Raw genomic sequence first — 17,090 nt, forward strand, 5'->3', positions numbered from 1 at the left:
TGAGAGTTGAAGTGTGCTATAGGCCTAATGACTCTGATAAGTATAATATGAAACTGTACAGGGAAATAGGGTGGCCCAGTAAATCAGAGAGTCTTATAATGGGGGATTTTAATTTTCCAGATATTGATTGGAATTTGTGGGTTGGTCACTCACACACTAGCAAAGCTTTTGGGGATTTATTGGATGATTGTTTTCTACATCAGCATGTTTGGGAAGCAACTAGAGGGAGTAATACTCTTGATTTGATTATCAGTACTGATTCTTCATGCATTAAGAATCTGCAGATAGAGGAACCACTAGTTGGCAGTGATCACAGTGTGCTGAAGTGGGATTTACTCAAAGAGGTAACTACCATCAGGGTTAAAGGGAAGAGTTATTGCTTTCGTAAAGGCGACTGCGATGGTCTCAGACAGTATTTAAATTCTATACAGTGGGACCAACTGATGATGTTACAAACAGCAAATTCAAAATGGGAAGCATTCAAAGAACTTATCTTGGAAGCTACTAGGCTTTACATACCAACTAAGAAATATTGTTCAAGGTTTAGGCCTAAATGGATGTCAGATGAACTAATGAGACATATGGCAGAGTAGAAAAATGCATGGGATACATATAAATTAACATGTGACACAGAAGCCTATGATAGATATAAGTTGATTTGTAACCAAGTTACAAAGGAGGTTAGGCAGGCAAAGGCAGATTACGAGAAATCCTTGGCAAGGGATGCAAAAAAAAACAGCAAAGAGTTCTTTACTTATGTAAACTCTAGAAGGAAGGGGATGAATCAGATTGGTCCACTTGATATCGATGGTTCAACTGTTGATGATCCTGCTCAAGTAGCTAACAAACTAAATGAATATTTTGCATCAACATTCACACATGAGGAGTTATTCTGTGAGGGGAATGCCAGAGGTGTGTTCAACTCTGGCAGTAAGCTAGATAATCTTGTAATAAATGAGAGTAAAGTGGAGGAGAAATTGTTGAAGATAAACACAAGAAAGGCACCTAGGATGGATGGGATCTATCCAGTTATATTAAAGGAGGCAGCAAAGGAAGTAAGCAAACCCTTAGCCATAATTATGAGAGCTTCCTTGGACTCAGGGGAGGTACCCATAGACTGGAAATGTGCAAATGTGACCCCAATTCACAAAGGAGGATCAAAGGCTGACACAAGTAATTATAGACCTGTAAGTTTAACTTCTGTTCCAGGAAAATTAATGGAGGCACTGGTTAAAGAAGCACTGCAGGATCATCTAGACAAGACTTCAGTTATAGCTCGGACATAGCATGGTTTTGTTAAGGGGAAGTCTTGCCTGACCAATTTGATTGGATACTGTGATGCAGTCACAAAAGAACTGGATGCAGGGAATAACTTTGATATTATATACTTGGATCTTAGAAAGGCTTTTACACTGTTGCACATGGAAGACTGCTGCACAAATTGGAGCTGTGAGGCATTGGAGGCAAATAGCTGCTAAGGATAAAGGGGTGGTTGAGGGGTAGAAGACAGAGAGTGGTAATCAATGGACACTGCACGTCGTGGACTAATGTTATTAGTGAAGTCCCTCAGGGTTCAGTGTTGGGTCCATTATTGTTGTCTGTATTTATAAATAATATTGATGATGGTACATCAAGCTTAATGTCCAAGTTTGCAGATGATACAAAGGTTGGCAGGGTTGTTAAGGACACTACTGACCCTATGCTGCTGAACAGGATCTGGAAAGGTTGAGCAGATGGGCTGAGAGGTGGCAAATGAAGTTTAACATTGACAAATGTAAAGTGCTACATATGGGAAACAGCAACCCCAGAGCAACGTATCAACTCTGTGGTGGTAAAGAATGAAAAGGACCTGGGGTAATTGTGCTGGCAGATATGAAGTTCTCTGAGCAGTGCAGGTGGGCTGCAAGAGTAGCTCAAGGTGTCTTGTCAATGATATACAGGAATTTTTCTAACAGGGATAAGGAGGTGATTATTCCCTTGTATAAGGCAATGGTCAGGCCACACCTTGAGTACTGTATGCAGGTCTGGAGGCCTCATTTCAAGAAGGATGTAGAGCTGCTGGAACGAGTACAGAGAAGAGCAACAAGATTAGTGAATGGAACAAAGGGTTGCTCTTACAAGCAACCCTTTTTGTAAATTACAGTGTCTGGAGACAAGGCACCGGCGAGGTGATCTGATAGAGGTGTATAAAGCCTTGAATGGTTTGAGCATGCTCAATGCTGATGATTCTTCCTCTTGCTCAGAATAATCACCTGAGAGGGCATAAATTCAAATTGAGAAAAGACAGATGTAGGATAGATGTGCGGAAATTTGCCTTTAGCCAGCGGGTAGTTGGTTGGTGGAACAGACTTCCATCCCTTGTTGTGAAAGTTGATAGCCTAAATAAATTTAAGGCTCAGCTGGACAGGTATTTCAAACGAACAGAGGGATGAAGTGGAAGTTTTTTTTTTTTTTTTTTTGCTGTTGCTGCATAAGCTTGCTTTCTTGCATCATATGCCTCTACTAATGCTAATGCGAAAAGTGTATTTGTAGGGTCTGTGGTTGAATCAGTTGCTGTGGATGAATTGGAAGTTGATGGTGTTGTTCTGAGCAAGTAGCTAACAACATGATCTTCCCTTAATTCTTTATCATTGTCAGATATGTACTTTTTGCTTGAGTAGTTCTACAATTTCATTCAACAGTATACTTTTACTTACAGTATTGAAAATTCCATACTTATCCCCCCAATTTAATATTTCTGGGTTATGTAAAAAGCATAAAATATCACAGTAAATGGTACGTCTTTCTTTCACTCGCAATATAGTTTCTTGTTTCAGTTCATTACTTAAAAAGAAATTTTGCTTGGAAACTTCATCTAACATGAATTCTATTGTTATATCTGCAACATACAGAGTCATGTTTTCAGAACACAATGATTCTCCTGCTACCTTTATAGGCTACAATGTCAATATTGTGTTTGACAGCAGCACAAGTTCATTTTCAGTAAAGGTCACATCTGAATTAATGTCAATGAGACTCTTTCTAACAGAATTTTTTACTTCTGAAAAACGCTCCAACATGGCCAACAAATTGCTCCAACAAGTTTTAGAGTCCAATATCAGAGACAATTCCTTAATATGATTCTGAAGAATACCATTTTAAGGGATGTCAAAGAAATATGAGATGTCAAAATGCAAAACATTTTGACATCTCATATTTCCGTTATTAAAAAGTTCAAATGTTCATCTTGTAAAACATTCATATTATAATCACCATCAATAAAATGTTCTTGTGTCACTTCTAAGCCATTGAACTCATCCGCAAAGACTTCTGAATCTACATTCTCATTAACAGGCTCAGAATCTATTTGTTCCTCCCTTTCTTGAGAATCGCTTTTGTTGTAAAGTATTTTCACTACTGCCAACTGAATTCCATGAGCGACAATTGGTTGTTCGCATTAATAATTTTTGGAACTTTCTTCATTAATGCAGCCTCATCATTTATTACAGAAACAATATTGTTGATATTAACATTAAATTCATTTAATTTTATTTCTAACGATTCAACACAGTTTTCAGTACCATATATGCGAATCAAACAGATTCCAAAATTTATCACTTGCATACAGAATAATGTTCATATAGCGACATCCATTTGTCACATGTTACACTGAATGATTCTCCATGAAGTTTGCTCTGATATTTCTTTTACTCCCTTTTCGTGAATTTTTTGTGCATATTCTTTGACAACATTTTTAATTGAGTTTGGTGACTTTGGAATATTTATGTAACCACTTACGGACAAGAGTCTTTTCAAATCTTCGGATGTACAAAATTTTGAGAATGGAAATCCATCTACTGCACACATACGAGATATTACAGACGAAAGAGAGTCATCATGTGTTTTCTTGAAAAAAGTAGTAATTTTTTGATGAGATCCGATGGATGTAGTTGTACTGGTGTTACCTTCAATTGTTTCTTCTGCTTTTAATTTCAATAAATTGATGTTATGATGTCGATGGAGGTGATTATGCAGTCCACTAGTACTTTCACCTACTGCTCTGATAGTTTTTGAGCACTGCATACAGACACCTGCTTCTCTTCTTTGTGCGATTGAACTACTAATGCGATGGCAAATTTTTATTTATCACCAAAAATAAGAATGTTTTTTATTTTACTTATCAGTTAAGCAAATTATTTTTATGGATAAAACAGAAACTTGTCCTAATACAACTATATACCTAGAGTCACACACTCTATACTCCACTCTACCAGTAACTGGTAGAGTGTGTTTAGTGTCAAATGACACCAAGGGTATAGCATTAGTAGTGGCATAGGATGCAAGAAAGCAAGTTTATGCAGCATCGGCCAAAAAAAAAAAAAAATGCTAGCATTTCACCCCCTTTGTTCGTTCCAAATACAGTCCAGTTGAGCCTTAAATTTATTTAGGCTATCAACTTCCACAACAAGGGATGAAAGTCTGTTCCACCACCCAACTACCTGCTGGCTAAAGGCAAATTTCTGCACATCTATCCTACGTCTATCTTTCCTCAATTTGAATTTATGTCCTCTCAGGTGATTATTCTGAGCAAGAGGAAGAATCACATCAGCATTGAGCATGCTCACACCATTCAAGGCTTTATGCACCTCTATCAGATCACCTCACAGGTGCCTAGTCTCCAGACACTGTAATTTGTAAAACTTTAGCCTTTCTTCGTAAGAGCAACTCTTTGTTTAATTCACTAATCTTTTTGCCCTTCTCTGCACTCATTCCAACAGCTCTACATCCTTCTTAAAATGAGACCTCTAGACCTGTATACAGTACTCAAGGTGTGGGCTGACCATTGCCTTATACAAAGGGATAATCACATCCTTATCCCTGCTATAAAACTTTCTGTATATCATTGACAAGACACCATGAGCTACTCTTGCAGACAGTCCGCACTGCTCAGAGAACTTCATATCTGCCTGCACAATTACCCCCAGGTCCTTTTCATTCTCTACCACTGTCAGTGTAGTACCACAGAGTTCATACGTTGCTTTGGGGTTGCTGTTTCCAATATGTAGTACTTTACATTTGTCAATGTTAAACTACATTTGCCACCTCTCGGCCCATCTGCTCAACCTTTCCAGATCCTGTTGCAGCAGCAGCATAGCATCAGTAGTGTCCACTTTCCTCTCATTAACAACCCTACCAACCTTCGTATCATCTATAAACTTGAACATTAAGCTTGATATACCATCATCAATATCATTTATAAATAAAGAAAACAACAATGGACCCAACACTGAATCCTGAGGGACTCCACTAATAACATTAGTCAATGATCAGCAGTGTCTATCGATTACCACTCTCTGTCTTCTCCCACTCAACCATCCCTTTATCCATAGCAGCAATTTGCCTCCAATGCCACACTGCTCCAATTTGTTCAGCAGTCTTCCATGTGCAACAGTATCAAAAGCCTTTCTAAGATCCAAATATATGATATCAGAGTTATTCCCTGCATCCAGTTCCTTTGTGACCACATCATAGTATCCAATCAAATTGGTCAGGCAAGACTTTCACTTAAGAAAACCATGCTGTGTCTGAGCTGTAACTGAAGTCTTGTCTAGCTGATCCTGCAGCGCTTCTTTAACCAGTGCCTCCATTAATTTTCCTGGAACATAAGTTAAACAAACAGGTCTATAATTACTTGTGTTGCCCTTGATCCTCCTTTGTGAACTGGGGTCACATTTGCACTTCTCCAGTCCATGGGTACCTCCCCTGAGTCCAAAGAAGCTCTCATAATTATGGCTAAGGGTTTGCTTACTTCCTTTGCTGCCTCCTTTAATGTAACTGGATATATCCCATCCATCCCAGGTGCCTTTTTTATGTTTATCATCAACAATTTCTCCTCCACTTTCCTCTCAGTTATTACAAAATCATCTAGCTCACTGCCAGTGTTTAACTCACCTCTGGCATTCCCCTCCCTGAATAACTCCTCATGTGTGAATGTAGATGCAAAATACTCATTTAGTTTGTTAGCCACCTAAGCAGGATCATCAACAGTTGAACCATCAATATCCAGTGGACCAACCTGATTCATCCCTTTCCTTCTAGTGTTTACATAGGTAAAGAACTCTGTTATTTTTCTTTGCATCCTTTGCCAAAGATTTCTCATAATCTGCCTTTGTGTACCTAATCTCCTTTGTGACTGGGTTACAGACCAGCTTATATCTATCATAGACTTCCATATCACCCATTAATTTATATGTATCCCATGTATTTTTCTTCTCTGCCATATGTCTCATTAGTTCATCTGACCTCCATTTAGGCCTAAACCTTGAACAATATTTCGTAGTTGGTATGTAAAGCCTAGTAGCTTCCAACAGAAATTCTTTGAATGCTTCCCATTTTGAATTTGCTGTTGGTAACACCATCAGTTAGTCCCACAGTATAGAATTTAACACCATCAGTTGGTCCCACAGTATAGAATTTGCTTTCGTAAAGGCGACTATGGTGGTCTGTCTCTGACCACCATAGTCGCCTTTACGAAAGCAAAAACCCTTCCCTTTACCCCTGATGGTAGTTACCTCTTTGAGTAAATCCCACTTCAGCACACTGTGATCACTGCCACTTAGTGGTTGCTTTATCTGTAGATTCTTAATGCATGAAGTATCACTACTGATAATCAGTAGTGATACTTCAAACAATCATCCAATAAATAAATTCACAAAAGCCTTGCTAGAGTGTGAGTGACCAACCCACAAATTCCAGTAAATATCTGGGAAATTAAAATCTCCCATTATAAGACTCTCTGATTTACTGGCCCACTCTTATTTCCTTGTACAGTTTCTTATTATACTCATCAGAGTCATTAGGCCTATAACACACTCCTACTCTCAATTTTGTTCTCCCAATGCTTATGTCACACCAAACTGACTCGACAATGCACTGTCCAGCGATGTCGACTGGCTTCACTTCCTTGGATTTTATGTGTTTCTTAACTAATAGCATAAATCCCTCCTCTCTTCCTATCCTGTCTATCCTTCCTGTACACATTGTACTCCCCAAATTCCAGTTCTGCATTCCTTATATCTGTGTGACACCACGTCTCTGATATCCCAACAATATCTGCCTTTGATGTTTTGAGCAATACCTCAAATTCATCAAATTTATTTACTTGCATATACATACTAATTCCTAGCATTGGTATGTGTATATGCAAGTATACATGCACCTGTTTCTATTCTTAGCTACTCTAACACAACCCATGTGTTTACTTGTGCCGCAATGACTCCCAGCAGTCTCTGAAATACTCTGCATCTTGTTTTCCAGGGTGCTGCTCATTCCAATAGAAGCAGTGCAAGAATCACTTTCACGTCTGCCAGTGGCTACTTTTAATCTATTAGTCCTTGCATCTAAGCTAGCAGTTTTCTGGCCCACCTAACACTGCCTCGATGGCTTCAGCAAATATTCTTGCACCCTTTCTATTTAAATGTATCCCATCCCAGGTTTCCCCCATCTCCACGTAGTATACTTTGTGGGTGTGAAACAGAATACTTTCAATGCCAGAGGTTTAAAGGTGTATGGATTTTGTATATGTGTACCATTGTTCCTCTAGCCATTTAGCCGCTGAGCGCCTAATGGGACCCAACGCTGGACCCACTCCACCCCGTGGAGGCAGACCAGGTACACCATTATTATAATTATTTACTCATCATTTACCCCCATTTCCGCACAGTATACTATGTGGGTGTGAAACAGAACACTGTCAATGTCAGGGGTTTAAAGGTGTATGCATGTTGTATATGTGTAGTTGTTGTTATTTGGTTTTTAGGAGCATTAGCAACTAAGGCCATATTGCTCCGGGATATGCGGTGGTCATTCCCTGACCTTTCCGCATCCTCCGTATTTGGTGGTGACAGGCTCGAACCCCGGTCTAATCAAGGAGCGTGTGCTACGCACTGCTGCTCCTTCCCACCTGGCTACGGAGGCACCTATATATGTGTAGTGGCGTGTACCATTGTTCCTCTGGTCATTTAGCTGATGGGCCCCTTATGGACCTCAATCCACCCCACAGAGGCAGACCAAGTACACCATTATTATAATTATTTACTCTGGCAAGCCCTGCCACCTAATTTCCTGAGATTCCCTTGGCAAGGACCTAAAAAAAAATTGTAGAGAAACACTGAAGTTGGAAAGTCAAAAACTGGAGATCGTGGTTAATTTGACATGTTTAAATTTAGACGTGTGGGCATTCGCTTGCATATAGATAGAGTGGGGAGGTAGACTGAAGACCCGGGGGGGGGGGGAGACAGACATATGGGGGACATTAGAGAAGGCGATTCCAATCAGTCAGTGAGGCAGGCCCATGCCTCACCAGAAGAAGCGGGGGAGAGGAGACAGAACTTCTCTCCTCTCCCTCGCCAGGGGTGAGGGGTTACAAATACCATGCAAGGGAGCATGATACAAATCGCTAGATGGCGCTGGCAGCAAAGGTGCAGGTTGTCAAGGTCTGTGCAGAGTTCAGATCACATAAGTGTCGTAACCGGTGAAGACATCGTTCCTAGCACACAGGTCGCATCCAGGTTGCACTATCAGTTTTGTTGCCAGGCTTGATTTGGTCATGGGTGGGTGTATACCCATTACTACTGGAGGGACATTCGACGTCAGAATTATGTCTTAGTTGAGCCGGAAGGTTTTTCGTCTCTCGAAGAGATCACGGGCAAATATCTTGAAGCCATTGTAGTGTCTTTCATCACTCAGGATGTAATGTTCTTGGTCTAGCGGCAGGTAATAAATTTTTGTTATAAGTTGGCATCTGAGATCTTCATATAGTTCGCATTTGTACATTAGGTGCTCCCAACTTTCAGGGAGTCCACAGTGACATAGTGGATTGTTAGTGTTGCCTAGGATGGAGAGTTTCTCCCTAATGGGTCCATGTCTTGTTAGCAGAAAGGTAGCATGTAGACCTGGGAAAAACCAATGTGGCAACTTTGAGTAGGTCCTTTCGACATTGAGTATGAATTTCTTGGTGATGTTTCTCTTGGTGGAATTGGACCAGCGGGCCTGCCATATCCACATTAGGTAAGTAACGTCATATTTTCTCCATCGTGAGGGTGTTTATTGGGTCCGTGGTATAGGCAACGCAGGTTACTGTTCTGCCTTTTGTGAGGTTATACATTAGGCCTGTCCGGAAAAACTCCAGATCAAGGGTGAGGGCACCGACCAGCACTTGTAGGGCGTGGGTGCTGACTGTGCAGTACCCCCTAGATATAGACAGCAGTATGGTTTCTTTCTATTTGTGTCAAGTTTCTTTCTATTCGTTGCCGTTATTGCTTTGTGGCACCATATGCTGGAGGCATAGCTGATGATTGGCAACCTTATAAAGCAACCTTATGATTGGCAACCTGATGATTGGCATAAAGGCAACCTTATAAAGCAAGGACAGTGTGCGGTGTTTAAGGCCCCAGTCTCTTTGGGTGATTCTATTGACTATGGCCATGTAATTTCGGATCTTCGTTTGGATGTATTTTAAGTAGGGAGCGAATGTCAGGTTCCTGTCCAGGACAATCCCCAGGTGCTTCATTTGCTGTTAGGCAGATTGTTGTTCCCTGTATTTTTATTTGTGGGGGACTCTGATATTTAGTGTGCTGCCACTTTATTAGGTACACCTACCTAGTAGCATCTTGAGCCTCCTTTAGCCTTCAAATCAGCCTGAAGTCATCTAGGCATGGATTGAACAAGATGCTGAAAATATCATGCAGGAATGGAGTACAATGCAGATATGAGTGTGTCACACAGTTCCTTGAGATTCAACGGAGGTGTAGGCTTGCAGCAAACAGCCTTTTCCAGCTCATCTCAAAGATGTTCAATAGGATTGAGATCTGGAGACTGAGCGGGCCACTGCAGCAAAGAAAAGTCATTGTCGTGTTCCTGGCACCATTCCCTAGTGATTCGGGCTTTGTGCACCGGTGCATTATCCTGCTGGAAGTAACCATCTGACTGAGGATAAACTGTTAACATGAACGGATGCACTTGGTCAGCAACAATGTTCAGGTACAATGTGGCATTCGGACTTGAATCTATGGGTATCAATGGACCCAATGTGTGCCAAGAAAACATTCCCACACCATAAAACTGCCCCACCACCTTGCATAGTAGTAGTCAGACATGATGGGGGCCATGGATTCATGTTGCTTTTGCCAAATTCTGAGCTTTTCATCAACATGATGCACCAGGAACTTTGACTCGTCAGACCAAGCAACTGTTTTTCCAATCCTCGATAGTCCAGTGCTGGTGTTGCTGTGCCCACAGGAGGCGTGCTCTCTTGTTCTTCACTGATAATAAAGGTACACAATGTAGCAGTCTGCTGTTCTAGCCCATTTGCGATGAAGTGCGACTAGTGGTCCGTTGCGATATTTTGTTCTGTGTACCAAGGTTGTATTCTGACGTGATGTGCAACATTGTGGCCCGTCTGTTTGCTTGCAAAATTCTAGCCATCCTCCTCTGACCTCTCTCATTGAGTTTCTTCCACAGAAGTGCCATTGAGAGGATGTTTTCTGTTCGTAGCACCATTCTCAATACACCCTTGAATCTGTGGTGTGTGAAAACTTCAGGAGCACTGCTGTTTCAGAGATGCTTTTTTTCAGAATCCAGCACGTCTTGCACCTACTACCATGCCACATTCGAAGTCCATTAGATCACTCCTTTTCCCCATTCTTGCTACAGTTTGTACACTTAACTATACTGGAAAGGTTGTTCTGCTGCATTTATATCCACACTGTGGTCATGTGACTTGCAATGTTGTGGGACAAACCATTTGTGTGTACAGCAGGGGGTGTACCTAATAAAGTAGCAGCACAGTATATGTTCCCTTTGAGAAGTAAGGAGCTAGTTTTTGTTGAGATCTGAAGTTATGGTTTACCCATTATTGCAGGGCAGTGAGGACTCTGTTGGCCATTGCTTCTAGTTGTTGTCGAGAATCTGCTGCAAGGGTGAGTACCAAATCATCTGCATATACCTGTGAATGTACGTTTTGAAGATTGTAGTTTAGGAATTCATCTAGGACAATATTCCACAGGAGGGGCTCCAGGACAGAGCCCTATGGACCTTTCGCGAGACCTGGCTGTAGGAGTTCTTACTATGATTTTCCTCTGAGAAAGGTAGCCTCGGATGCAGTCATAAAAGTTCTTTGGAAGGTTGGCAGTGCAGAGTCTGCCGAGGACACTTGACCATCAAAGTGAGTCAAACACCCCAGGAAAGTCAATGGAGATGACTAAAAAGTATTTTTTCTCCGTGTTTTGTGTGGCTGTGATGATCGTTTGCAGAGAGTAAACTATGAAAAAGCCTTTGCAGGATCCATATTGGTTTGGAGATTGAAGTTCGGCTGAGTTATAATGGTTTTCAATACGATAATGGATGAGGTGTTCCAATAGCTTGCTAAGCACAGTAAGGAGGGCAATGTGTGTTGTGGTTTGGTCGGGTTTTTGGGGATCAGTCTGACATTTGCTGTTTCCAATCCATCAGGAATTGGCCTGTTTGTAGACAGTGGTTAGAGAGGCGCTGGACAGGTTGTGGGGTATATTCTATTGTCTTCTTGATGATTTCAGGTTCAAATGCCTGGAGATTTCCTTGTTTTGATTTTAGAGGCAGCAGTGTTGAGCTCCTCCAAAGTGAAGGGTGGTTCCAGTTGTTGGTTGTTATATGTCTCATTTTCTGTTTGTAGTTGCATCTGCCTTTGGGTACCTGGTATTACCTGAGATTTGAAGATGGTGTCTAGGATGTTATTGACTGAGCTGTGCCAGGTGGTTTGTCATATTTCCATGGGGAGTTTTGGTTGATGACAACCTCTCCTCTTGGGAGTTTATTTGTTGTAATTCTATAGTATGAATCAGAGCTATATATTGAGGTAAACTCCTCTTATTATTTTACTAATGTTGTAATTCTATATACTATCTGCCCTGGATCAGTATTTCCAACCGTGGAGAAGAGCTCCTCCCAGGACTTCTGTTTTTTTTTTTTTTTTATAAGCACAGTATATTGATTATGCACTTCCCTGTACTATTGCCGTAGAACAGCTACCTCCCTCTCCAGTCGAGTTCGATGCACGCATTGAAATATCCTCCGTTTTTGGTTCACATCCTGTCGCAGATTGCGTAGATCCTAGTTCCACCAAGGTACTGCCCCGGGCTTGAAATTCTTCTTCCTGATGGCTATGTTGCTGGCGATTGTTATGGCATTAGTAATTTTCCTTTGATGGTAGTCCAAGTTGTGTGGATTTGTAATATCTTCTGGGGGCTCTGAAAGAGGGTCACCAGAGTTTCTCTGGACAGCTCCCAATTTGCTTTGGCTATGGCATATCTTTGACATCACAGACTGGACAACATCCGACCATAGAGCGATAACCTGTAGGATAACGGCATCCCTTGCACAGCAACCAGCGAGGGGTCTTGTAGCCAGGGTCACGTTGATCCAGGATTCCCAGAGGGTGCTCAAGAAAGTTGCTGGGTGGTTGGGTTGGTTGAGTATAGTAAGGTGCGAATTAAGAAGGAATTCCTCTAGGCATTGGCTGTTGCATTTTCCATGCCGGTCATGTGTCTCACTGTGCCAGAGTCTGGAGCGGCAGTTGGCATCTGTGACGATTAGTATTTTCACTCTTGGAAGCTCCATTAAAAGGTATTGGAGATAGTTTATTGCGGGGAGTATGTCTTGTGCTGGTCTGCAGTAGAGTGAGACAACATACAATTCTCCAAGTGGGGTAACCAGGTGGGCACATGCTGCCCAGGGGGAGCAGAGATGGGAAATTCTGGTACAGGTGATATCCTGGTTCCTGACTTGAGGGGCCTTTCCTTTTTTGGGACCTCTGCTACAAGTCCCAGTGTTGGTATTTTTTGATTGGTCATTAGGGTCTCTGCATCCTTTTTTGTCTCCATTTCAATAATTATCCCTAGTTTCATGTCTTTCAAATTGACGATTTTTATTGTTTTCAGATTGCCATTTAAGTTTGCAATAACCGAGGCCTTGATTTCTTCGCTCGATTTAGGGGCATCTTCTGTTGCTGGCTTAAGGATGATGAGGTTTGGTTGTGGTAGGAGTGCCTTTTTCCTGGGTGGTAGAATGCTAGGTATTGTCACATTGTTAGGTGTTTTGGAGCTCCTCAGTGCTTCTGCATATGAGGGGGTGCGATGTTGCATTTGTTTTCTCCACTCGTCAAGAGAGGCTTCCAGTTTTGTTTGTGCCTTTTCTTGCAAGAGATGTTCACTGATCAAAATCGATTCCATCTTATTCCATATGGTGCTTATTTCTCCACGTAGTCCGGTTGTAATCCTGCTACTGGATTTGGCCATCAGCTGTTCCAGTTGCGTTCTCTGGAAGCGCATTTTCTCCAGGTTTTGTTCCATCTGGGAGTGTTGGATCCACCTGAGTAACAGCATTATTGCTGGGATCTTTGGCCTCACTTGTACTTAGTGTCGCCTGATCACTCTTGGGGACAGTCTTCTTGTATCATTTTTTGCTCACTAGGTCTGTTCTGGCATCATCTGTATTGTCAGGTACTGCTTCAGTGTCCAGTATAGCAGGTTCTTGCTGTTGTACACAGGTTTCCTGGACCTTGATTTTAGTATTTTACGTTTTCCAAAAAAACAGTAGTTTTTCAGATTAGCGAGATAAAAGAGTAGCAGCTGCAGAGATGGCTATGCAGTAGTTTAACACCAGCCACAAGTCTGTGGGTGAATTTGGGGTTCAACAGTTCATCAGATAAATTTTGGGCTGTTCCCTACTGGTTATGTGGGTGGGGGGAAGACCCAGGCGTAAAAAAAAAAAAAAAAAAAAAAAAAAAAACTATTTTTTCATTTTCTCTTTCTACCTATAACAACAGGGCTAATTTCGCCTGGTGTTTTGAGGGGCACTGTACATCATGATAGGAAGAGAGTTGCGAATCTGCCATGGTCAGTTTTTGGTAAGGGGTGACACCAAATAATTCCCTACACTAATTATATATTCAAATGAGGAGTCACTAATTAATCAATTAGCATATTACTTAAGCAGAATATGTCCACAATCAATAAAAATCAACGTAATAGTAGGCAATACCAATTTCCAGAGTAAATAGTGTCTTCAACAGAGCAGAAATTGTTGACCAATGGCCGTTCCCCTTTACAGTCACGTGATTAGTTGTTGTTTGGGGCAGAAGGGTTTGTTTCTGCCAGGGAAGAAGCAATGGCCATTGACAAACAACTCAATTATTCACATAAAAGGAAGAAGTCTCCCACAATCACAAATAACATTAACAACTTAACACAAAAACGTTTTTTGATTTTCGCCCCTTGTCAAGTAATTCTTGGATCGCTCATAATGGCATCACCCTACAGGTTTTGCCGTTTTTTCACGTAAAAACTTTGAGTTGTTGGTTTGATGTTATTAGAAGTTATTTTGACTAGCCTTACTCTAAAATGAATCCTTTAGGAAATATGCTACATGTTGATATAATTTGTACTAGAGTATCATGTTATTTTTGTTTGACATTTTTGCACTTTTACTTCCAATATTATTCCAAGTTCTACTAGTTTTAACCTAAGAGAGCGATCGCCACGTTGCTGACTTTCAAGAAGACGGCGGCCAATATGGTGTCGTCTTATTGTTCAGAATTGCTATTATCATTGTGTTGGTCTGTACAAATTGTAAAATATTTTTGAACATTTCCAGTCAATCTAGAAGTAATTAGATCTAGTTGTGTGTATATGTGGATCCAAATTGCGGTATTATCACTGCCTGTTCCTTTTGTCAGGACGCTGGATCACCAGCTCTCTCTGTGTTGGCACAAGCACTATATGTAACCTGGCATTATGCTATACAAAGTATTTAAAAACTCTTTATAAAATAAAATCCAACAATTCTGGACTATTTTCAATACTAGCCTTTGAAGCCAGCAGCAATTTAAACTTAAAAGATGACACACAAGTTTTATAATAAATATACACACATAATACATTCAAAAAGTTAAAGGAATTAAACGCTAGTATTTAAACAGTATGCACTATGGCCATTGGTGACCTTGAGCACACCTGCCAAGATGGAAATGGCTCAACCATTTCACTTGTGTATCATCATCTCCATAAAATTTCTGGAGAAATTTTATGGAGATGATGCATTCAAGGAAACAGTTTACAAGTGGTTTAGTCCATTTAAAAACAGACAGCAAACAGTGGAAGATGAACCACACAGTGGATAACCTTTGATGTTGCAAAATGATGAAAATATCATGAAAGTGAAGGAACTCGCACAAAATGATAGGCAAATGACTACTGTTGCATTTAGGGATATACCTGAAGTTGCAAAGTTTGTTCCACACGTGTTGCAGGACAATTAAATGGACTGCTTGATTGATTGATTGATTGATTTGGTAGTTGTTGGCGCATCGGCTTCTGTGGCCATATTACACCTCCCAAGGTTTTTGCAGTACTTTGATCCAAGCCCGAAGCGGGAATCGAACCCGCGACCTTTGGGTTGCCGGGCAGGTACTTTACCCACTCGGCTAGCCCGGTCGGCATTAAATGGACTGCAGGAAAGCCATTGCAAGTGATTTGGAAGAGTTGCTCAAAAAATCTATGCAGGATCCAAGTTTCCTAAGAAAATTGGTCACCGAGGATGAGGGTTGGTTGGCTGTTTGCCTATAACCCTTAAACCAAGATGGAATCATCCGAATGGCACAAAAAATATTCACATGAACCAAGAGGTCTCGTAGAACAAAATGCAATACCAAAGTCATGGTGACCATTTTTTTTTTTTTTTTTAAAGATGAGGGCATAGTGCACCACGAATATGTGACTAGGGAGAGAAGCATTATTGCTGTTTACTCTGTTGAGGTTTTGACACATTTGCATGAGAATGTGAGGAAGACAAATTCAAAAATGGAAGGATAGCTGGATCCTGCACCAGGACAATGTGCCCAGTCACATGGCAATGGTAGTTCAGCAACTTTGGAGTTCATATCATTTCACTACAGTGGATGACATCAAAGAAAACGGCAAATCAGCTCTATGTATGCAAAAAAACTATAATTTTAAAGAATGTTTCAAAGCTTGGAACTGATGGAGTAGGGGGGTGCATGCGTGCGCACACAGAAGGAAGGTACTTTGAAGGCGATTAAGTTAGTAATCCCAATTATTTACTCGATAAACTTTTATAGTAAAATTCTGGGAACTTTCTGAATGTACCCCATATTTTATGTTTTAGGGTAGAGACTTATAATAGCCCCTTTCCACATTTCTAACTTCCCAGAAGCTGTTTTGGACCTACTCTAATAAGCAACACAGAACAGTAATTATTGCAATAATCTGAAAACCCAGGTAATATTGTACCCAATATATGACTAATAAAGATAATATTGAGTAATTTTTTTTAATATTATCTTTTTAATATTTTTTAAATGGCACACCACAAAGATTTTGCATGTCTTACTCTGTTGAACAATCAGAATTTTTAAATGGCACACCACAAAGATTTTGCGTTTACTTACTCTGTTGAACAATCAGAAGGAATTCCAACACAAAAAAATTCAAACTGGCCTTCATCGGTTAATTGTCCAGAATGGAATTCAGAAAATTTTATCATTTCTGAACGCTCTAAATCTCTAACATTCCACACTGAATGTATAACCATATTATTATCTTTATCTCCTGGAAGTACATTTGCTGTGACAGGAACAGGTATAGTAGCATATTCTCTGTACAAGCTAATGGCATCAGAAACCTGAAAATATTTAAAATCATATAAATATTAAAATAAATTTTATCTAAATTTAAATTAAATAAAGATAATTTTAATCTTCATTAAATTATTCAATATCTCAATAGCTTAGACCCAAATGTATATTAGATGAACTTTTGAGATTTGTGGCTGAAAAGTAAGATGCATATAATTATGGGGTAATACAGAAGAATAAATGAACAGATAGAGGAAATAATGGAAGAAGAACCAGGGAGTGACAGATGCATAGTCACTGTGATGGGAGATTGGAATGATGTCCCTGGTGAAGGAAGGGAAAGAGATGAGGTTGGGGACTTTGGACTTGGGACAAGGAATGAGAGGGGCAAGAAGATGATAGAATTTCGCAAAAGAAAAGAGAT

The 17,090-nt window shown here is 40.5% G+C and overlaps 1 protein-coding gene across 1 annotated transcript in view; it reads right to left on the minus strand.

Moving 5' to 3' along the window:
* Positions 1–17,090, minus strand: part of LOC150076268 (acylamino-acid-releasing enzyme-like) — a 428,243-nt gene that overhangs the window by 378,792 nt on the left and 32,361 nt on the right. The window contains exon 2 of the mRNA XM_090387301.1: positions 16,481–16,713. Within this exon, the coding sequence (XP_090243427.1) occupies positions 16,481–16,713 (233 nt within the window). The remainder of the gene's footprint in view (positions 1–16,480; positions 16,714–17,090) is intronic.

The sequence above is a fragment of the Mastigoproctus giganteus genome, chromosome 13 (genome assembly GCF_048544385.1).
Source record: "Mastigoproctus giganteus isolate SK-2022 chromosome 13, ASM4854438v1, whole genome shotgun sequence".
NCBI classification, from domain to species: domain Eukaryota; kingdom Metazoa; phylum Arthropoda; class Arachnida; order Uropygi; family Thelyphonidae; genus Mastigoproctus; species Mastigoproctus giganteus.